The sequence below is a fragment of the Myxocyprinus asiaticus genome, chromosome 39 (assembly GCF_019703515.2).
Source record: "Myxocyprinus asiaticus isolate MX2 ecotype Aquarium Trade chromosome 39, UBuf_Myxa_2, whole genome shotgun sequence".
Taxonomy (NCBI): Eukaryota; Metazoa; Chordata; class Actinopteri; order Cypriniformes; family Catostomidae; genus Myxocyprinus; species Myxocyprinus asiaticus.
Window position 1 is genome coordinate 32707492 of NC_059382.1, and position 23937 is coordinate 32731428.

Genomic DNA, 23937 nt, shown 5'->3' on the forward strand with positions numbered 1-23937 from the left:
CATTACTGCTTGGTTTCTGTGACTGTGTGTGCATGCACGTGCATGTATGTGCGTGTGTGTGTGTCCATATTTGCAAATGTGTATGTAAGAGAAGTGAAAGAAAAAAAACTCCTTAACAGCAAACACAACAGACTCTACGCCTCCTTTTCCTCATCACTTATACTCTGTTCCTCCTTTCCTGACTAAGAGTTTAGCACTCACAGTTATATCCTGCTACAGCTCTGGAACCGTGGAGGTAGACAGCCTGAGACTGGACACTTGAAATCTTTTGAAAAATGATTTAAAGACAATGTAAACAGTTTTGACCTGCTGAACAAATGCAGACAGGAGGGGAGACAGCTTCAGGAAGGAAACAACAGGTGAGCAGAGGGAGAATGACAGCCAAGAGGGCAAATTTGACACAAAAATTACACTGCCTTAAAGTATGAGACATGCATATTTACAGGAAATTGGAGTTTGGAGAAGATATATTAGCTTCATTATATAATTACTTGTGTGTTCATTTGATTAATGACTAAAGTAGGGCTTATATTGTGCTAATAGATCTTATATTGAGCTTATATTGAGGTTATTTTCAGTTTAAATTATATCAGTTGATGCATAACATTTCCATGGACTTTTTAATCAACATCAACATTTTAGGTTAAACTTTATAGAGTATCAGTGTAGAAGGGAAGGTACTTTAGCTGCATATTATTTAATAATATGTAACAACATATTCAATCATATATTCCCATTTACTTGTTCAGTCTCTCAATTAATGTGGCCATGAAAAATGCCATATCAATTAACAGTGCACTTTTTTTGTAAGTGGCTTTGATTAGAGTGTAACTATCTAATGAATAAATGCAAATATAATTGCTATGAACAAATTCATAGTCTATTTGACTCTCAATTGCTTGTAAGGATAATCCCATCCACACTTTGCTCATGAGAATATATTAGACCTCCAGGTAGGGTTGCCACCCATCCCATAAACTTCGGGATTGTCCCGTATTTAAATATGAAATGATGGGTCCCGTATCAAATCAATACGGGATGCGATTTGTAAACTGGTCAGATGGCGTCATGGCAAAATCGTTCCAGATCATTAATTTAACATTGATATAAGTTGGAAATTTTTCATATAGTGGGTAAGAGACCATCTGCAAAGTCCACACATTGTGCTAAAACTGGATTGTTTTTTATTGAAAACAGAAGGTTCAATATAATGTTCAATAAAATTTACAAAATTACACAGATCCAACAATGTATGAGTCATAAAGACAAGAAGTACAGGTGAAGGAAGAAAATGTATAAATAAAAAATACATATAAAAACACAGATGTATACATACATAAATAAGATAAAGAAGATATATAATCAAAGACATAAAAATAATTGTATATTTTTTAAAAGTCATATAAGAAAGGATTTACACTTTCTATTAGTAATAACTCAAAAAGCATTTATTGCTAAAAATGTGAAGGATGTGGTAAGGGACAATCTGAAGTATTATTCATCTTCAATGTAGTATTACTGAACAGTACTGCCACTCCCTGTATGCATATTACATAGTCTGTGCAGTGAACCTACTAGGATGTAATACAGTGAAGAGGAATGCATATTATATCAACTGTACCCCCAAACAGGGCCGGCCCAGGCCCAAATAAAGAAATGCGAGCAAACACACACACACACACACACACACACACACATAAACAACTGTGCCTACGGTTGCACAAGTAGTTAATAAAACAAAGGGTAAAAAAGAGAAAGCAATATGAAATATGTGCCCAAAATAGACCTACAAAATCTAGGCTATATAGTTGAATGTATCTGTAGATGTTAGCCAGCTACAGGCCCGGTTCAAGATCAAAATCACCGAGGGTGCTTCTGAAAATAGTGGGGGTGCTCTGTATAAAGTGGAGATGTATTGTAATTAAAAAAAAAATTAATAGATTAAATCATGTTTAAATGCTACTAAAACAATGTAAAGAACAGTTTTTCATGTACAAAACATTTATTGCTTCATTTATTTATTTTTTTTATACATGATCTGTCACTGAAAATGACAGCAAAATGCTGCACCTGCAGATTGGGACATACATTGATGCAGCATTTTGTGTGTTCACAAAATGCAGGGATTTTTGTGTGTTTGCTGGGATTCACGGAAATCTGCTTGCCAATTTACAGTATTAGTCTTACATATTCAATTGAGCAGGGGTGTGAGATTATTTTGGTACAGGGGCCACATCAGCCGTTAAGTAGATCCTGGAAGAAAGAAGATAAAAATTCTGCATAGTTGTATCTTTTAAGACCAGAAGTAGTAGTGCACTCATGCACTCAATGAATGTTGCACAATTTGAATCTGAATCTGAAGTGTACACAGACTGATGGGACCATTCTGCGATTGTTTGAAGTTTTGCTATACTTTCTATCATGTGTTAGTAAAACTGAATAAAATTATTAATTGATTATTTTACCATACTTCAATGCAGTGGTAATTTAGTATTCAATTTAACACTCCACATCAGGAGTCTGATTTATATATATTCTAAAATGATAGATTCTAAAAGCTTATTTTAATGTTTACCGCAAAGTAGATAAAGTTGTTTTATTCTCAAAACATTATCAACCCTTTGACACACTGATGGGTCATGATGTGGGTCTCGATTGGCATCCCATTCAGCACACAGCTGAATAATACAGGCTGCATGACACTGATAAATGATTACTGCCAGAGTAGCATTCACATACAGGTGTGAGGGACTTCAGCATTTTACAAATATCACAAAGAACAAACATTTTCCTCTCTCACTTGGTGTTGCCTGCGTGTACCCTCCGTGTGTGAATGATGTGAAGATCTATTGGGATTTTACTAAGTTCATCACTGAAAAGGTTTGCTCACAGACTTGCCACTAAACAGCACACGCAGCCTCACGAATGGACACGGAGTGGCTACATCACACTTTTCTTTAAGCAGAATATTGCTCAAATGAGCGCTAAGTTTTTTGTTTTGTTTTTTTTTTTGTTTTTTTGAAGAGGAAAGAGCGCACTCATAAGGTGACGTATTTCCTATTTGTGCATGTATAAATCTCTGATTGGGGTGTTGCATCTATTATCTGGCAACCCTGAGCATATTAAAAGCTTGTGGAAGTGTGATAGGTCCCAAAGATAAATGAAAGATCTAATAAAAAAACGTTAATGATAAATCGACCCGTGGGCAGTAGTTTGCCCTGGTCTGCAATTGAGGGTGCTCTAAGGTTCGTTTGAGGGTGCTTAGCATGAATGCTTTAGACTACAGTCCTAATCATGGTCTCTTTTAAAAGAAGACACTTCTGAGTTTTTTGGTGAAGTGAAAGAAATAGAAATAAACATCAATGGCTGACATGAACAATTGTTAACTTGTGATTCTTACCTTTATATTGCTCTTTTTTCTGCTCCTCTTCTTTGTGCCGCTTCCTGCCTTGTGCACCTGATAATTTGGTTCATTTTTCACTCATTTTGTCCACAAATGATAAGGATCCATTTATAATATAATCGTGTAGCACTAGTGCTCATTAAATGGATAGAGGGGCACACAGTCATCACAAGATGGTGCACTTCTGAAAAAAATAAAATAAATGTTGTGCCCTAGGCAACCACCTATGCAAACATAACCCCAAACCCCGCCCCCAAACCCCAAAGTAGTGTAGCATACTGTAGTGTAGCACTATTTTGGTAGTGTGCATGAAAACCAAAAGACAACACCATAGGCACAAACAGCGAACAAATAAACATAATTTAAAAAAAAAATTTTGGTAGGTGCATGTCGTGGCCTCCTTCAGCATATAGCAGCGCCATTTTGAGGCCAGTTTGGCCCCGTTTCGCGGCCGGCCCACCAGGAAAAGTCCCAGTTCTCCCTATGGCCAGTCCGCCCCTGGTTGTTGCCTTCTTACCTGTTTGCAATATGTTAATATTACTTTTGTATCTCCATAAAATGTTTAATTTCTCCATAAAACAGTTAACCACAAACATAACTTGGTTTAAATAAATGTGACTGGTGGGCACGCATTGGCTGTGAAAGAAAACACTCACTCGTTAATTCATTCTCTTTAGTGAATGCTACAGAATAGGGAGTGATTTCAAATTGTTCTGAAGGTAACTAACCAGTTGATTACAGTCACCTGTGATTGTCAATGACATGTGTCAGCCGCAAAAAGATAAAGTATTTTTATCTTTCGCAGTGTGTGCCACAAACAGTCCAGCATGGAAATGTGATTTAATTCTCGTGAACGGGCTTGACAAGCAGAGGCGTCTCTTATCCGCCTGGTGCCTCTTTCCCTATTCAGAGTTCCTGAATAGGAATATATCCAGAGTTCCAGCCCATTAGTGCTTTGCGTTGCATTAACTTTGAGCTTATCACTTAGAGCATAGCGCTGCGCTTAGTGCTAGCACTCCTAAAATATGGCCCAAAGTTTAAATTCATTCAGAACTTCTACTGATAGGTTTGCATGATAATGTTCTAAAGTACATCAAAACACTTTTTCTTTTTTAGATATCTGGATTGAGATCTGGTTGGTGTTATTGATACAGAACATGACTCATATACTTGGAATACTTGGAGTACAGTGGCCCTAAAAAGTATATGGGAACATAAGTCACTCTAATAATGTATTGAATTAGGCACACTTTGTACAGTAAAATTTAACTGTGAAAACTAACTTTTATGTTGTATTTAGAGTTTGGGAGAACCCAAGAACCCTTTAAAACCTCAAAATGTACTTAATTTTGCAGTATCTGTTTGAAACCGATTTTCCTTTCCTAATCTTCTGAGAACTCATTATAAACAATTACAAACTTGATAACGTGTCAAATTAGGGGAACCATGAACAATGTTACATAACTAAAACTATAAAACTAAAAATGTACATAACTAAAAATATTGTTTGGAGTGTCAGAAGCCCAAGATATAAAATAATAAAGAAATCCAATTCTTTTTTACATATTAAATGGTGCACACATTTCAGAAGTTTTCTGGGAGCAAATTGACCCACCCCAAAATATTTGTTGTCATTTCTAAAGTTATTGGATAACGGTAATAGTTCTGAAAAAGTTTTGATTAGGAGAAAGTAATGTCCTGGTTACTTTCATAACCTCTGTTCCATGATGGATGGAACAAGACATTGTGTCGATGTAGTGACACTAGGGGTCACTCTTGGGAGCCCCAAACACCTCTGCTTTTTGAAAAAAGGCCAATGGGAATTGGCGAGTGGAATTTGCATGCCACCTTCCCGGACATACGGGTATAAAAGGAGCTGGTATGCAACCACTCATTCAGGTTTTGTGCTGAGGAGCCGAGACAAGGTCCCGGCCATTTCAGGGGGTAGTTCAGCGTTGTGGCAAGAGGGACACAACGTCTCGTTCCCTCCATCAGGGAGCGGAGGTTACGAAAGTAACCAGGATGTTCCCTATCTGTCACTCACTCGACGTTGTGTCGATGTAGTGACACTAGAGTCCCTATACAAAACACCACAACTAGCTGAACTGTGTTACGTGGACTGGTGGTGCGAGACGGGCAGACCACTGTGTGCCTCGTAGCCAGCGAATCCAGTGGGAGGATTCCCGGGAAGCAAACAGGTCTACCTGTGCTCGACCGAATCGACTCCAAATCAGCTGGACCACCTGGGGGTGGAGTCTCCACTCTCCCCTGAGCGTGACCAGAAGGAGCCGGTGGCTGTGTGCCCTTTGCATACGGCACCCCAGCCCGTCTTGGAGGCATCCGTCATAACCACGACGTGCCTGGAGACCTGCTGTAGGGGAACCCCTGCCCGTAGAAATGCAAGATCGGTCCAAGGGCTGAAGAGGCAGTGACAGATCGGTGTGATGACCACGTGATGTGTCCCGTGGCGCCATGCCCAACTCGGGACTCGAGTCTGAAGCCAGTGCTGAAGTGGACTCATATGCATCAACCCGAGCGGTGTGGCAACCGCTGAGGTTACCATATGCCCCAGGAGCCTCCAAAAAATTTCAGTGGAACCACTGTCTTCTGTCTGTCGGGACAAGGACAGGCCGAAGGGGAGAACATTGTACTGGTACGCCTGGCCCTCGAAAGCAAACCGCAGGAAGGGTCTGTGTCGAGGTAAGACCGAGACATGGAAGTACACGTCCATCAGGTCTACCGCCGCAAACCAATATTGATGCCGGATGCTCACTAAAATGTGTTTTTGTGTCAGCATCTTGAACGGGAGTCCGTGCAAGGACCGGTGCAGTACTCACAAGTCCAAGGTTGGCCGCAACCCACCGCCTTTCTTTGGTACAACGAAGTAGGGGCCCTTTCTTCATTTCGGCTGGAGGGATAGGCTCTATCGCACACTTCAGTAGAAGGGTAGCTATCTCTGCAAGCAAGGTAGCGGCATTCTCGCCCTTCACCGAGGTGAAGTGGATGCCACTGAACCTGGACGGGCGGGCGCCTGGCAAACTGAATCGCGTAGCTGAGTCGGACGGTCCGGGTCAGCCATCGCGGGGGGTTGGAAAGCGCGAGCCATGCGTCCAAACCAAGGGGATAATCACGTTTGGACGTACCGGCGGGTGGGGCCTCGCGGAAGAAAGGAACCGGGGTGGGGTGTGGCCGTGAGCGGCGCTATGGGCCCAGGAACCATTCATCGAGCCATGAGGGTTCAGGGGAGAGTGAAGGGTTCCACTCTAGCCCGACGCTCGTGGCTGCCCAGGAAAGCATGTCCATCATCTCCGCGTTGGCCTGAGACTGGGCGACCACGCCCGAAGGGAGAAGCCCAGCCGAAGCCTCCGCGTCAGAGTGGACGAGCCCGCTCTCCGATGCTGCGCTTGATAACTCATCGATAACTAATAAGAGGTCGAACTCGCTCTAAGACGAGCCGGCGGTCTCATCCGAGAGCCTGACCGGGGTAAGCGAGCGTGCTGAGGAATGGAAAGTCCGAGGGGGGTTACCCGGCGGAGGTGGTCCCATTGGAGTCCCAAAATCGGCCCCAATGCTAACCGACGTGGCCTCATACTGGTAGATAGAAGGACCGAGGCAGGGAGCCGCTGGGGTGGCTTGCTTTCTTATGAAGGCAAGCCACGACCGCAACGTTGCTGTGGTCATGTTCTCGCAATGAGGACAAGACCCATCCACAAACAAAGTTTCCACGTGGGCAGCGCCCAGACACGTCAGACAGCGATCGTGGCCGTCAGAAGCGGAGAGATAACGACCGCAACCAGGAATAACACACAAACAGAAAGACATCTTTAAAAAGAAGTTCCGTGCGTGCTGCTCTTTTAGAGTTTGAAAATATACTCTTTTTGATGTTCTGCCGAAGCGCCCAGGGGCGATCTCTGCACTCCACGGGTGCAGAGGGGGAGAAGCCGCTGAAATGCGCCATAAGATCCAGCAGATGAGGTGAATGAACTCGGCGGGTGAATTCAGCTCAATGAATAGAACCGCTCAGCTCCGAAGAGAAAATCTGAATGAGTGGTTGCATACCAGCTCCTTTTATACCCGTATGTCCGGGGGAGTGGCATGCAAATTCCACTCGCCAATTCTCACTGGCCTTTTTTCAAAAAAGCAGAGGTGTTTGGGACTCCCAAGTGTGACCCCTAGTGTCACTACATCGACACAACGTCGAGTGAGTGACAGATAGGGAACAATAAATAAATGTTTTTTTTTTTTTGTTTGTTTGTTTGTTTTTTAAAGCAAATACTGTTTATTTTAAAAATAGTCTTATTGTTTTTACATGTACATTATTAGGTTTTATGAGACCCAAACACAAAGACAGTATAGTTAACCTCAACACAACACAAGGGTTAGAAAATGTGCAATATTATAACATTCTTTACAACTCAACCTTTGCATCATTTGATGTCATTTGAAGATGTGTGCTGTTTTGAAAGAGGAAAGAATTCACTGATCAGCACTTGGACAAAACAGAGGTACGAAGGCTCTTTTGGGGTAATCATGAAAAGGAAGAAGAATTTAGTGGAGGACAGCACGACCCTCTTCGCCCTCTCTGACCACCCTGAACAAACCTACGGGAGCACAGAGGTACTAGAACAGCCTGTTATCTCCACATTTGGTTTTTAAGGAAAAGTCCTAGTTGTTTACAAAAATCATCAGCAGTTACAAAGAGAGGAAGCTAATTATGAGTTAACAATACAACATAAACATGCCAAACTCTTACAATTTCCTTGCTTTCAAGGAACTCACTTTTCAAGACTCCACCCTAATATTCTTGATAAGACACTGATTAAAGTCTTTTCCTTGGAATTCTCTTGTAAAAAAAGTTCTCGTGATTTTGTGTGTGCATTAGTTATTCAAGTATGTTTGTAAGGAAGATGTCTACATTTTATTCACAGATGAGTGCAGCACCTCAGGAAAACAAAAACGTATTTAGTGATGGGGTTACCCACATTGGTGAGTATTAAAGAAAGAACACGGAAAAGAAAGATTAAAGAAATGTACTTGCATGCTTTTACCAGTAAATGCAATATGCTTAAGTCCTGAATTCTGTGATATCAGTATCACATATTAATTGATTGAATATTACAATATTAATTTATATTAATATCTTGAGAGTTCTTTCAAAGAAATTTTGATATACACACACAATTGGACTAAAATGTTGTTCTTTTTATTGTCTTTTAGGAACATTTTTCTTGTTTTCCTACTCATAAAAATTACCATGTAGATGTGCCCAGTAGATGCAGCTGCATTTTTTTATGTTAAAAGTTTTTATCCACAAAATAAGTTGTAAAATAATTGATAATATTTGATATTTTAATATTTAATATACTAGATATTAGGGTTGTGCAGCAGAGCCATTATCTGTATTTATATCTGTATCTGTTTATATGACAAAATTAAATCTGTATTTCGACAGAACCAGATGTGGGCAAGGCTTAAATCGGAAGTGCGTCAAAACTAAATGAAACACCCATTTTTAAATATTACTCTTACATTTATAGTTTCTATTAATAAAATATGCCTTGTATATGCCTTGTATACTCATAATAATAGTCTAATAATAATAATAATATACAATTATTATTTAAAAAATATATATTTTATTCTTTTTTCTTACCAGATTAAGCTGAATTTGTAGGCTACATTAACTGTGGAATATGTTGTGGTTTCTCCTGGTATTTCAGATATTAATATCTGCATGAAACAGAATTTTCCTTTGTCTGTGCATGTATAACATTATTTCTGGAGCCAAGAGGTGTCAAGCAAAATGTGAAATGTCAAGCACACATTTTTGCAGTGAATAAGAAATTAAAATAACATTTTCATATTTAGCACAGTTTAAAGAAGAAGAAGAAGAAAAGCATGTTTCAGTTTCTTCGTTTTACATGAGGAATATTTCGAATAGATGATGCTCTATGGAGCATCTAAACCTTTATGGAGCATTTTAACTTTTTTCGGAGTAAAGTCTTAACCAGTTAATTATGTTAATTGCTGATGTGAATATAAATGTGGTCAACTTTAAGAGACAGCTAGACGAGCTCTGACGTGAAATCATCACTTCAGGTCAGGAATTTAACATCGCGCTCAGGTTTAGACTAAAAATAAAGACATGAGAATCAACTGTGAATCGTGTGATACATTAACACAGACATTTCAAGAAGTGGGAAGTGTATATGATGTCATATCTTAGTTAATGTTACACTTGATAAGCTCCAGATGTGCACAAAAAAAAAAACAAAAAAAAACAGAGACCGCAAACAGAGTCCAGACCCCGGCCATTCGATCTGAAATCACAATGTGCGCATTTTCATTCATTACACTTTAGAAATATTGGCTGCACAGATTCATACATTTGTTGTAATATTGGATATGTTTATTTAAAATGTCGCTTTATCCTTGTGCTTTTTGGATAATCAGTCAAACTAATATTTTTTATATTATTCAGATGAATCCCTTATTCATTTTGAAGTTATTATCTATACATTTCCGAATAAGGTATTTGGCTTCGGGCACAAGATATTGTATAAATATTAGGGCTGCAACTAACGATCATTTTGATAATCGATTAATCTTCGATTATTTCTACGATTAATCAATTAATTAATCTGTATTTTATTAAAGTATGATTTTTCAAACTGATATGATAAAGGGCATAAGGATTTGGTTTGATTTACATTACTGAATTCACGATTCTATACTCTCACAAAACTTTGAACAAAGCCTGAATCATGAAAAGTTACGTTTGGATTTATTATTACTATTACTTTCAGGACATATGCGAAACAGTCCTTTTACTTGTAAAACTTCATCATTAAAGAGTAAAATGATCCATAGGGCATGGAGTGGGACAAAACAATCCATTATCATTCATTATCGATTTGTTGTGCCGCTTAACATCTAACATATTAACATTTTATAATGCATAAGCATTAAATATAAAACATTTCAAATATATAAAACATTGATCATATATATATATATACAGTGCATCCGGAAAGTATTCACAGCGCTTCACTTTTTCCACATTTTGTTATGTTACAGCCTTATTCCAAAATGGATTAAATTAATTATTTTCCTCAAAATTCTACAAACAATACCCCATAATGACAATGTGAAAGAAGTTTGTTTGAAATCTTTGCAAATTTATTAAAAAAAAAAAAAAATCACATACATAAGTATTCACAGCCTTTGCTCAATACTTTGTTGAAGCACCTTTGGCACCAATTACAGCCTCAAGTCTTTTTGAGTATGATGCTACAAGCTTGGCACACCTATTTTTGGGCAGTTTCTCCCATTCTTCTTTGCAGGATCTCTCAAGCTCCATCAGGTTGGATGGGGAGCGTCGGTCCACAGCCATTTTGAGATCTCTCCAGAGATGTTCAATCGGGTTCAAGTCTGGGCTCTGGCTGGGCCACTCAATGACATTCACAGAGTTGTCCCGGAGCCACTCCTTTGTTATCTTGGCGGTGTGCTTAGGGTCGTTGTCCTGTTGGAAAATGAACCTTTGCCCCAGTCTGAGGTCCAGTGCGCTCTGGAGCAGGTTTTCATCAAGGATATCTCAGTACATTTGTGCATTCATCTTTCACTCGATCCTGACTAGTCTCCCAGTTCCTGCCGCTGAAAAACATCCCCACAGCATGATGCTGCCACCACCATGCTTCGCTGTAGGGATGATATTGGCCAGGTGATAAGCGGTGCCTCATTTCCTCCAGACATGATGCTTGCCATTCAGGCCAAAGAGTTCAATCTTTGTTTCTCATGGTCTGAGAGTCCTTCAGGTGCCTTTTGGCAAACTCCAGGAAGGCTGTCATGTGCCTTTTACTGAGGAGTGGCTTCCGTCTGGCCACTCTACCATACAGGCCTGATTGGTGGAGTGCTGCAGAGATGGTTGTTCTTCTGGAAGGTTCTCCTCTCTCCACAGAGAAAAGCTGGAGCTCTGTCAGAGTGACCATCAGGTTCTTGGTCACCTCCCTGACTAAGGCCCTTCTCCCCCGATCGCTCAGTTTGCCCAGGCGGCCAGCTCTAGGAAGAGTTCTGGTGGTTCCAAACTTCTTCCATTTATGGATGATGGAGGCCACTGTGCTCATAGGGATCCTCAATGCTGCAGAAATTTTTCTGTACCCTTCCTCAGATCTGTGCCTCGATACAATCCTGTCTCAGAGGTCTACAGACAATTCCTTGGACTTCATGGCTTGGTTTGTGCTCTGACATGCACTGTCAACTGTGGGACCTTATATAGACAGGTGTGTGCCTTTCCAAATCATGTCCAATCAACTGAATTTACCACAGGTGGGCTCTAATCAAGTTGTAGAAACATCTCAAGGATGATCAGTGGAAACAGGATGCACCTGAGCTCAATTTTGAGTGTCATGGCAAAGGCTGTGAATACTTATGTACATGTGATTTTTTTCATTTTTTATTTTTAATAAATTTGCAAAGATTTCAAACAAACTTCTTTCACGTTGTCATTATGGGGTATTGTTTGTAGAATTTTGAGGAAAATAATTAATTTAATCCATTTTGGAATAAGGCTGTAACATAACAAAATGTGGAAAAAGTGAAGCGCTGTGAATACTTTCCGGATGCACTGTATATATATATATATATTATATTTCTGTTTATAATACATTTATTTGTATGATAAATATATTTTCTATAGAAAAATAGAGACAGAACTATTGATCTGTTTGCAGATTTTGTCTTGGTTTGGGAAGAGTCTGTGAACCCCTTAAAGTCTGCCGATTCAGAGGAAGAATCTTCCAGTTCCTCACGAGATATTCACAGGAAGTGGAGGACAGAATTCCTTTCAAGACTCCGGACTGCCGGCATTCATCAGGAGATGGTACAAATGTCACTAAAGATATGTGTTGAAAGATCACCTCCCTATCAGTATCAGGAACAGTGAAATACTGTACATGCTCAATGAATTAGAGTTAAAGTCAATATTGACAATGTAGGCTTAACACTTACAGCACCAGCACCGTCATCCAACTTGTGTTTTACCCAGTGTCTTTCAGTCTTGCATGTCTTGACATAGCAGGTCTGAATAGAGAGGTATGTGCATATATGAAGAGATTTGAGAGCTGCAGCGAAGGGGAATATTTTTAGTGAAAAACATCTTAAATTTCATCCTTTTCCTCACACAAAGCTATCATATGGCTTCACAAGACTTGGAATATTGTACACAAGTTTTATAAACAACTTTTATGATACTTTTATTGAGCTGTTTTTGTAATTTTTGGAGCTTGACAGAACCTGGTCTCTGGTATCTTCACTGTATTCTTTGATTGTATGGAAAAATGCAGCTTTAACATTCTTTAAAACATCTCCTTTTATTTCCCACAGACAGAAAACAGCTATACGTTTTTTTAACAACATGAGAATAAAAGGCACACTTTTCATTTCTGTGTAATGGTTCCTTAAAAGACAGATTCACTCTTTTCAAATTATTTTTCTAATACATTTATTTTGAATTCAATGTTAGGGACAAGCTTACTGAAAGGCACTTTGTAATTTAATGTCTTTGCCTCACTTTGAATGTGTCTCAGAAAGAGGTTTTTCAGGGAAAAACAAAGACTACTTATGTGCTTCTGAGCGCCACCTGGAATGTTCTGTGTTATTACGCTGAAGAGATCAGCCTTCGAGTGCCATTGCAGGTAATACCCCTACCCTTTACCTTTTTATGCACAGGCTTTTACAAAGCAAATGATACACCACTGTACAATTACTTACTATATCTAAAATATTCCTCTCTATTGGGTGCTCTCAGGTTGTGACAACTCCAATATCAAACTGGTCAGAGGACATCCTGAACAAACTGCACATTCCAAACATCATGGCTCAGGATGTGCCCAACCTTCCACCAGACTACTATACCTGCCAGTTTCGCACCAACAAACTAGAGAGGTACTGATCCATTCTTCCAATTCTATAGCAGCGGGTCTCCATACCCAAAACAAAGGACAATATTTTCCATTGTGGAGTTTTATTGGACAAAGATGATCTTAAATCACATGCACCTCATCCCTAATTTAAAAAGTTGATGGTTTGTGGTTAGAAAACATTTACTAATGTGCTTCCGAGGAAGTTAATTACAATATAGTGTACAGTAAATATGTTCATGAGCATGCAAATCCTGCCTGCTTAACAAAGAGGATCTGACCCTCTCATGTAACATGCTGTTCATACACTTAAGTGTTTGCATAGAGTACACCACCTCCTTAACAAACAGATTGCACTCTTCCTTGCACTAATGCAAAATGCTTACTTTGTCAAAATGACTGTCTGACCCAAAAATAACTGTACATACTCAAACACTTACATAAACAACTGTATATACATTCCTATGATCACATTAATCACACACAAATTCATATCTTACACTAATCTTTAACGTTGCTTTCAGGTTTCTTGGCCATGAGAACAAGGACACCTTCTTTAAGACCACACAAAGGCATCAGATAGTGAGTTTGGAGAGCTTGTTAGCAAACTTTGCAGACTGTCTCTACTATAGACCATTATAATATCCACAGTGCACACTACATAATGTAACTGATCCGATATTCTGACTTCTCTGTCCTTGTTTTAAAGTTGTATGAGATATTAGCGCGGACTCCATTTGGAGCGTTGAAGAGAGGGGAGGTTGGAGTTGGCAGGCTTGTTAGTGAAAAAGTTTTGACTGCTGCTTTTCCTCTACATGAGGTAAGAACATAGCATAACTGATCCTTAGATATGAACTTAATCTTAACAAATACACTTCATATCCACACAGTTCTCTCATTTACATTTGTGTACAGCACAATATACAGCACCTGTGTACAGCACCTATATTTACTTTCTTAATACATGTTCCTGGTGTCATTGTGCACTGTGCATTGGTACAGGTTATTCCAAAGAAGGAAAAAACTTTTGTTTTTGTAATATTTGAGCAAATTTGTGCCACCTCTGAAACAACTTTGTCATCAGTCAATCTTATTTTTCAACCCCTCCCTTTCATCCACCTGACACCATTCTATTTAACATCCACATGATTTCCTGATACAATCAGCAGTCATACAATTCTTAAAAAGTCCTGACCTACATAAGTGTTTCTGGTGAACAGTATGGCTTTACTGGTCTACCAGGGAGACTAGCACCAAACCAGCACTAACCAATATAAACCAGCCTGAATAAGCATGGAAATTCATGCAGGTCTATTAAGCTGATAATTTCAGCAAGGTACATAAACTTTTGTTTGTAAAAACATACTGGTCGAATTATCAAAGAAGTTTATGGGAGCATAATTATACCCTAAAGACGTTAATCATACTCACCGGGTCCAGACGTAGGCATGGGCAGGGGTGGGCTGAGGTGGGCTTTTCTTCTTCTAAAATCAGGATTTTAGCAGTGCAGAGCAGCAGCTTGGAAATGACTTGGAAGTGACTGCTGGTTAACATGTAGTCTTAATGGACCACGTTTCAGTCACTATTTCATACTTGCTCCTTTGTCTGACAACAGAAACAGAAAAATATGTAAATGAGAACAGCTTAATTGGGAATTCGGCAACATTAAAATACAGTATGTGAGCACAAAGTGTAGGAGAGAGGCAAACAGATGTAAAGGGCTGACACCGGCTGACACTATACAGAATACAAATCTGACACGATGATGTTATGAATATGCTAATTAGCACATGACGTCATCTAGCGACATTTAGCAACTTTTCGAGCAGGCTTTAGCTACTTTTCATTGAAAATAGTTGGCAAAAGTGGCTGCAAACCAGAGAGTCAGAGATGTCTCATGAGCGAGGATGGTAATAAGAGATATTTTTTTGCAGTGCATGTTTTTAGTGCCTATAAAGAAGCCTGGTGCTGTCACAGTGGACATTTCACTTCAGAACTGCCCTGAGACAATTAACCATATAATTTTATTTTGCAAAAATGTTGCCACAGTCATGCAGTGTTCATTGCATGGGAGAAGATGCTCACGAATTGTGATGTTAGAGCACCCAGCCCCTTGGGAAATACAGAAAGATAAAAATGTTTTTTGTTTTTTTTTAATTCTAAATAAACTTTGAAGAAAGTTAGTAATGTTAGCGGTTTTGTGAATTGTTTTCTGAGGTTTGATTCTAAATATTGCTGTTGAGCAGATGGATGAATTCAATAAAATCAATAAAAGTTTAATAGTAAAATTAAAATTTACTATGATTCCATTATTTTTATTATCATTTTTATTATTATCATTGCTGGTTTTATGGTGATTATTATAATTAATAGTTGCCTAACAACAACAACAACAACAACAACATCAATAATAATTCAGCATAACATAAATAGACAGATGCGTTTAGCCTTTGTAGGGCAGTATAACTGCTTATTACATTTCTGTCAAACAGTAAAGTCAAACAGAAAGAATTGTCATCATTTAATATTATATAATTACATAAGCAGTTCCCATCTGTATAACATTTTAGGTTTTTAATCTTATGTTATTGATCTCTCCATCTTATATAATTCTTTCCACTCCATCCTTGCATTTGTGGGGACTCTATGTCTTTGTAATTTGCTTTAAGGTTGTAATTCTAATTACTCTGAAAGTGTATTGCTTTACTTTATTTCTTAGTCATGAAGGTATACTAAGAATAAGATTGTCAGGGCATACTTCAATATTATATACAAGGATTATCAATTTATTTATTTCAATATATTTTTAATATGGGGAATAAGTGTAAAATATAGTTATAGTGGGCCTTATGATCTTAACATGTTATGCCAATTAAAGACATTTAATGCCCACCTATGAGACATTAAATGCCCACCTATGATATCCCCCAGCCCACCCTAGCATAGCTGGCAGGAGCCGGGCCTGATACTCACACTAACTACCAACAGCTAATACAAGCATCTATATTATTGGTGATGTTCAGACAGTCAAAATAGTAACAAACAGGAAAAACTTTCCCCAAAATATCCATATCAAATATGATTTGTCTTTGTCCGATTAGGGTCCATTTAAAATGCCGACGGCTCCAGTAGATCCAAAGTCTCTGAATATGAGACAGATTCTGCATCATTACTGGGCTCGATGGGCTTGCTGGAGGAAATACCAACCTTTGGATCACATTCGCGAGTACTTTGGCGAGAAAATAGCCCTCTACTTTGCCTGGTTGGGTATGATTGGACCTTATCTACACACCTACATTCAATCTATAACCAAGACTAATAATTAATTAATTTCACTCAAAAATGAAAATTCTCTCATTTACTCACCCTCATGCCATCCCAGATGTGTATGACTTCCTTTTTTCTGCAGAAACAAATAATGATTTTTAGAGGAGTCGCGTGGCGCCATGCGAGGTTCGGACATGTGAACGGCGAGCTCTGCGCACTTTGCTAGTTTTAATACTTTTTGTGTCATAAACTGGTGAGATTTGATACACCCTGATTCTTAACTGTTCTTGGAAGACAATATGTCAAAGATTTCAAAATTCTCGGGCTCTGGAGATATTAAAAGACACTTACATGCTCAAGCTGAAGCCCCTGAGCAGCAGGCCGAAAGCCCGGTAGTAAATTTGGATGGTGAAGTGAAGGAAATTCGACATCAATTGAGGAACGTGTTGGCAATGCTGACAAAGGTCGTTGCTGACTTGGAGGATCTTGCTGTAATACGTCGATTGATCGCTGCCATGGAGACAAAATTCACTGAGATGGTTACAAGAGTGGGGGATGTTGAGAAACGGATTATCTGGAGTCATCGAAGAGGGAATTAGCTGCTAACCCACTAGCGATCAAGGCAGATTTGGAGTGCATCTGGGAAAAGTTGGAAGACTTGGAGAATCGTAACCGGCGAAACAATGTCCGAATTGTTGGAATTCCCGAGGACGAAGAAGGCCGAGATATGGTGAAATTCCTAGACGAGCTCTTCCCGAGTCTGCTCTACATAACATGCCATAAGCTGGAAATCAAGCGAGCTCACAGAGACAGGCCCCGATCAATTCTGGCCAAATTTCTGAGATCATCTGATAAAGATCTCGTGTTACGCGAGGCGAGGAGTAAAGGAAGGCTTTTTTGGAAGAACCACAGCATTTTCTTGTTTCCAGACTTTGCAAATTCGACAAGAGAGAAACGTGATCAATTCAAGGAATGCAAGAAACTCTTAAATCAACGGAAGGTCAATTTTGCACTGATGTTCCCGGCAAAATTGAGAAGAGATACTATGGATGGTCACAAAATATTTACATGCCCACAGCAAGCAATGTCCTTCATAAAGATATTAAAAATATATTTTCTTTAGGTATTTACAGCTGCACCACCTGCTCTGTACTATTTTTGGAGGTAGCATACACCCCCCTAAAGTGGCAGACACTCTGGAAGTGGTGATTACTGCCTTTGGAAAAGGTCATGAGGCATCAGTGTATTACTCCCTGTTAATTCAGAGTCTGGGGGATGGAGCTTCAACTTCTCTCAAGAGATTATGGGAGGAAGATTTAAACTTGGTATTGGAGGAGGGAGTGTGGGCTAGGATTCTAAAAAACATCAAGTCTACATCTAGAGATGCAATTGTGCATCTGATGCAATTTAAGATTTTGCAACGAATCTACTGGACCCCCTCTAGATTGTGTAGGCTTGGTCTTAAAGACACACCCATCTGCTGGCAATCAGAAGATGGGGATACAACCCATGTTTTTTGGCACCCATGGATAATTCTGTTGTTAAATTTATTCTTGTCTTTGTTGGAATCAATAAAATGTTTTATATATATATATAATATTTCAGCTCTGTAGGTCCATACAATGCAATTGAATGGGTGCCAAAAAATGTATGCTCCAAAATGCACATCAAGGCATCATAAAAGTAATCCATATGATGCCAGTGTTTTAATCCAAAACATCAGAAGTTATATGATAGGTGTGGTTGAGAAACATATCAATATTTAGGTCCTTTTTTGGAAGAAATTCTCCTCCCTGCCCAGTAGGGGGCGATATGCATGAAGAATGTGAATCACAAGAAGAAAAATGTGAAAGTGGATATTGACTGAGCAGGGAGGAGAATTTTTAGTAAAAAAAACACTTAAAGGTGCAATATGTAACAATTTTCATGTAATATTCACCCTTTTTTTTTGTCAATGTGTGTACATTGACAAAAAAAAAGTTGTAAAGTTGTAAAAAGTTGTAAGTTGTAAAGCAACTTAAAAAAATGAGCCCTTTCCGGACTTCCTAGGTTGCCTATTAAAGCCTGTAGACTGATTTTCATGCGAAGGGAGCGGGTCGCTTTTGCCGGGAAAATCCAAAGGATGTGATGTTTATGCGCGCTCCTGAGAGCCTTGGCTCAGTGCTTCCGCTACAAACTGCAACACTAGGTAACGTTATCTTAGAGATGGAATCCAGCAAACGTCTGGCTCCCAGCACAACACCGACTCCTACACAAACTCTGAGTAAGCCAAAAAAAAAGAAAAAATTATCTACTGAATCCTATCTGGCTAAGTGGGAACATGATCGTGGTCGCGCGAAAACTAGAGTGAACATCGGCAGGGCATTTGAATCCTGGAGGGACCTTCGTTCGGTTTTGGGGATCAAAACCGACCCTGAATTGGCGTTCTTCTTATAGGACAGGTAAGCCTACATTACTGCAAAGCATGTGAAATATAGTGCCATAAGGATTGATCTGTGTAATTTTAGCTAACTTGATCTTGCCTGCTAACGCTGACGAATTGCAAGCTATCTTGCTTCGTAACTTTCAAATAATTTCAACGATCTTCTCTTTACTAAAAGTCAGGTATACAGGATAAATTTAATCAAATACACTGGTTTCTTATTCGTAGTACAGCATATGACATACAAAACATACAATAGTGCAATATAACAGTGCAGTGCAACAGTAAACTGTCTGGTATAACTCAGTAGTATGTAGTTGTATGTGTGTATCAGTATGCTATGTTAGCTGATAAGTAGTTTTAGTTTAGTCTCAAAGTTTGTAGTAAAACAATCATAACTTTAATTTGAATTATGCTACCTCATCTGTCAGCATGATGCCGGTGAATCACGTTCAGCGCTCGCATCTCTATGGAGTGTGTGCACGAGCACGAGCAACAGGTAGCTGGCTGCAGTTCACTTAACGGCCACAGGTGTTATTAATAACAAGGGTTTCTGAATCTTACTTACTGCACCTTTAAATATTGATCTGTTTCTCACACACACATATATCATATCACTTCTGAAGACATGAATTTAAACATTGGAGTCTTATGGATGCTGACATTTTTGGAGCTTCAAAATTTTGGCACCCATTCACTTGCATTGTATGGATCAAAAGAGTTAACAAATTCTTCTAAAAATCTTGATTTTAGTTCAGCAGATGAAAGAAAGTCATTGGGTGAACTATTCTTTAAGTACTATAACAAATCATTCAATTGAACTGGCTGAATTAATTTGTTAATTGGGTATTGTTAACAGTGGAATTACCTTGAACCAACAGTATTTGGGGGAAAAGAACAAAGCTTTTACACTACCAATTATACTGCCTTGCAAAGGCAAAACGTATTAAATACAAATACATCGGTTTGGCTCAATTATGCTCAGAATCAGAGAAGCTGAGTGTGAAAATTTGATAATCCCTATTGGGCTTGACAATCAAAAATGGTTACTATTTTTTGGCTTTGCAGAGAATTATGGCAGCATACTTTCAAAATTTTACAAGTAGGAAAGCACAGAAATATGCATTCAAGATTAGTTGAGCTTTTCAATGGAAAAGAGGTGCAATAACACAACTATAGGGTAGTGGTGACAGTGGTCGAACCCCTTCTTGTTAACCACAATAGACTGTGATTTCAATCAATAACAAATTGTGACTTTCTGTCACTTTTTCTTGTCTGTAGGCTTCTACACAGGCTGGTTATTACCAGCAGCAGTAGTGGGTTTCATCATATTTTTGTTTGGAATTTGGCTGATGGTGACTGATGTGCCAGCGTGAGTATGATCATTAACTTGTTAGAAACTGTGATGTTTATAACCAAGGAGATTTTTTTACACCTGGAAAAAGCTGTTAGCACCCTTGATCATCACAGTGGCAATTGCACAGCTAGCCTATTACATGACTCCCCAAAAGTATGCGACATGTGCCATCAATGCAATACAACTAATCACTCTAGAGCTGCAGTTAAACGATGTCATGACAATGCTGAGTTTATCAGAATACATGGCATGTTAATATGGCTGTCAAAGGAGAAAGACGCTTTTTGAAATGGTGTAGTTATGGCATCTACCAGGTAACTAGGGGTCCATGTTAATCTGCCAAACAATGAAAATTACTCTTCTTTATTATTATGGAAAGATAGATCTAGCCTTGATCCTGACACTTGATTTTGACCTCCCTTGTTTGTATTGATATCTCTTCCGTAGAGAAGAGCTTTGTTCCAGTGAAGACGCCTTTGTCATGTGTCCACTCTGCAACATCTGCAGCTACTGGAACCTCTCCAGCATCTGCTACACCTACAAGGTGACTGCTTTGCAAGTTCACCAAGCTTTTAAAGTTATCTGATTTTGTTAGCATGGGGTAACCAAGGTTGGGTAACATTCTTTAGGATTTTTGCAATTTCCAATAAACCACTTAAACATAAAAAAAAATTAAATAAAAAAAAATCTCTCTCATCGAACTTTTCTTATTACAATTCAGATTATTATCACATTTTGTACATTAATGCATTATTCGCAATTTTCAATAGGCAGGCTTGCTATTTGACAATGGAGGAACCGTGTTCTTCAGCATATTCATGTCTTTGTGGGCTGTCACCTTCCTGGAGTACTGGAAACGTACAAGCTCCATACTGGCCCACCGATGGGACTGCTCCGAATTTGAAGAGATAGAGGTGAAGGGAACATAAGATGGCTATGGATATTCATGAATTATCTTGGGTTATAGAGCATATTCTTCTGTGTTGAAACCTTTAATGCATTCTTGAAATCAGTGGTTCTTCATCCTGGTCCTGGACTACCCTATAACTACACATTTTGGATATTTCCCTTATCTGGCACACCCATTTCAGGTTTTGGAATCTCTACTAATGAGCTAATCACTAGAATCAGGTGTGTTAGATAATGTAGACATCTAAATTGTGCAATGCTAGGGTTCTCTTGAACCAAGATTGAGAACAACTATAGATGCTTTTGTTAATAGACATGCACTAATCACAATATAAAGCTTTGCCTTCCTTGATACTAAATTGTTCATTTGATACTAAAAAATTATTTTAGGAGAGGCCAAGGCCAGAATTCACAGCAATGGCCCCAATGATGGTTCGTAATCCTGTGACTGGGGCTGAGGAGCCCTATTTCCCAGAGAGTCAACGACTGAGTCGTTCTCTAACCGGCAATATGGTCATCCTTCTAATGGTTAGTCAATGCCCCAAATCTTTTCTGAGAAAATAATGTTTAACAATCCCAACAATAAATTTAATTCATGTGAAACAGGCCATTTCACACTTTTAAAAACTTTTCTTGGCTCGTGCAGATTGCCATCGTTTTGATATTCCTAATTGCAATTATCCTCTATCGAACTATCCTAAGCATCATTATCTACAGATCACATAGTGCCTTCTTCATATTCTCGGTAAGTTTCTTTTCATTTCTCATACCTGGCCATGTTGCAATATGATTTTCATAATGATGAAAGACTGTGAAATGACAGTTGCTAAAACTATTCCATTCGTCTCTTAGATCAGATACTTTTGCATATACATTTACATGTACATTTACATTAGCAAACATTTTTATCCACAGCGACTTACAAATGAGGAATACTTGAAGTGATTCATGATAGGGTGACAGTTACATGAAAAGTGCTGCGAAACAGTGTGCCAAAATTGGCTAGAAAATAAAAGCTAGAATAGAAGGGTAAGTTGACAAAATAAGAGTAAAACAGTACCTAGATAGCACACGTATTACACCCAGATGTTTATTTCATGTTTTGAAATAAAAATACACATAGAAGACGTATTTTTGACATGTAACTATCAACCGTTGGGGACCTGACTGACCTATTATAGTAGACCATCATGGTGAATGGCGGCTATGCTGTAAAAACCAGGTAATACCAGCTTAAGGTTGTCTTGCTGATTCTGTAACATGGTAGCTGGTTTGTTGCTTGTCCATACTGGTCTACTAGCTTAGCCAATCCCCACCAACTGGTAGTTCTGTTGACCAGTCACCTTAACCATCTGGTACTGTGCCAACTAGAAACCAGCTACCATGTTTCAAAACACAGCTAACACATTAAGCAGATGTTAGCAGGATTTTCCATCAAAGAGTGAATCAACCATAGCTTAGATCAGATATTTCAACACTTATTTTTACAAAATGCTCCATTCACTAAGAGAAGTTTGCTGTCTTGTTCTCCATATAGGCTGGGAGGATAGCTAGCCTTACTGGCTCAATGCTAAATTTGCTGGTTATTCTGTTGCTGTCACGGCTCTATACATACCTTGCCAAAATTCTGACAAGATGGGGTGAGCTATTTCAGAACTACACATATGATATATGTATTTCTTAATGACACAACAAAATTTAACTCACTTCCTTCTATTAGAAATGCATCGCACCCAGACTAAATATGAGGACGCGTTCATCCTCAAGGTTTTCATCTTCCAGTTTGTCAACTTCTACTCATCTCCTGTTTACATTGCCTTTTTCAAGGGCAGGTGGGTAGCTATATGGTAAGAATGAGTGAATATGTATGAAGACTCAACAGACATCTAATATTTTATCTGTTTCTACAGGTTTGTTGGATACCCTGGAAACTACAACAATCTCCTTGGAATCCGAAATGAGGATGTGAGTATTTACACTTTTGGTAATACATCTTCTCCATCTTGTGTTTTTTTTTTTGTTGTTTTTTTGCCTAGTTCTCCATTCTTGATGGATTAACCCCTAAATCAGACCACAATATATTGTTGTTGTCTGTTTGTGGTAGGAATAACTAAGCCTGCATGGAATGTGCAGTCTTACGGATTAATGCAGAATGTTCTGAATATTTCTGTAGAATACAAACATCCGTTGTTCACAAATTTCTACACTTATCCACCCCTTGAACATTTGTTTAATAAATATTTAGCCTAATTGGATACCAATAAGAGTGGTGACTGTGATTTTTACAGTGTTCCTGGATGTGTTTCTGGATCTTTTGTTGGGCCTGGAACAACATTCCTGAAAAAGAAATATCATCCTACCCGTAATCCAATAAACTACCCCTTAAAACTGTAGGAAATTATTGGTCGATTAGAATGTTGTTCAAGCCTATAAATACAGCCCTAAGATAACCCTACAATCTGATTGGTGGATAGACATGTTGTTCCAGGACCAACAAGGAAACTGATCGAGGAAAATGTCCTACCTGGAAAAATCACAGTAAGCCAAAAAGAGTGTAGTACCGTTTGCTCCATTTAACACATTCTACCACATTGAATTATATTCCACAGAATTCGTAGAATTTTCACTACAGTCAGCAGAGAAAATATGGGGAAAGTGTCCA

General features: G+C 38.8%; 1 protein-coding gene across 1 annotated transcript in view; it reads left to right on the top strand.

The window, feature by feature from the left end:
• Window positions 1-208: 208 nt before the first annotated feature.
• The window catches only part of ano7 (anoctamin 7), a 31975-nt gene continuing 8246 nt past the window's right edge, over window positions 209-23937 (top strand). The window contains exons 1-17 of the mRNA XM_051679770.1: window positions 209-359; window positions 7851-8020; window positions 8332-8389; window positions 12133-12281; window positions 12988-13095; window positions 13209-13345; window positions 13845-13902; window positions 14030-14140; window positions 16422-16587; window positions 20291-20381; window positions 20814-20910; window positions 21137-21280; window positions 21666-21803; window positions 21922-22020; window positions 22813-22915; window positions 22996-23107; window positions 23186-23240. Of these exons, the coding sequence (XP_051535730.1) occupies window positions 7934-8020; window positions 8332-8389; window positions 12133-12281; window positions 12988-13095; window positions 13209-13345; window positions 13845-13902; window positions 14030-14140; window positions 16422-16587; window positions 20291-20381; window positions 20814-20910; window positions 21137-21280; window positions 21666-21803; window positions 21922-22020; window positions 22813-22915; window positions 22996-23107; window positions 23186-23240 (1713 nt within the window). The 5' untranslated portion in view covers window positions 209-359; window positions 7851-7933. The remainder of the gene's footprint in view (window positions 360-7850; window positions 8021-8331; window positions 8390-12132; window positions 12282-12987; window positions 13096-13208; window positions 13346-13844; window positions 13903-14029; window positions 14141-16421; window positions 16588-20290; window positions 20382-20813; window positions 20911-21136; window positions 21281-21665; window positions 21804-21921; window positions 22021-22812; window positions 22916-22995; window positions 23108-23185; window positions 23241-23937) is intronic.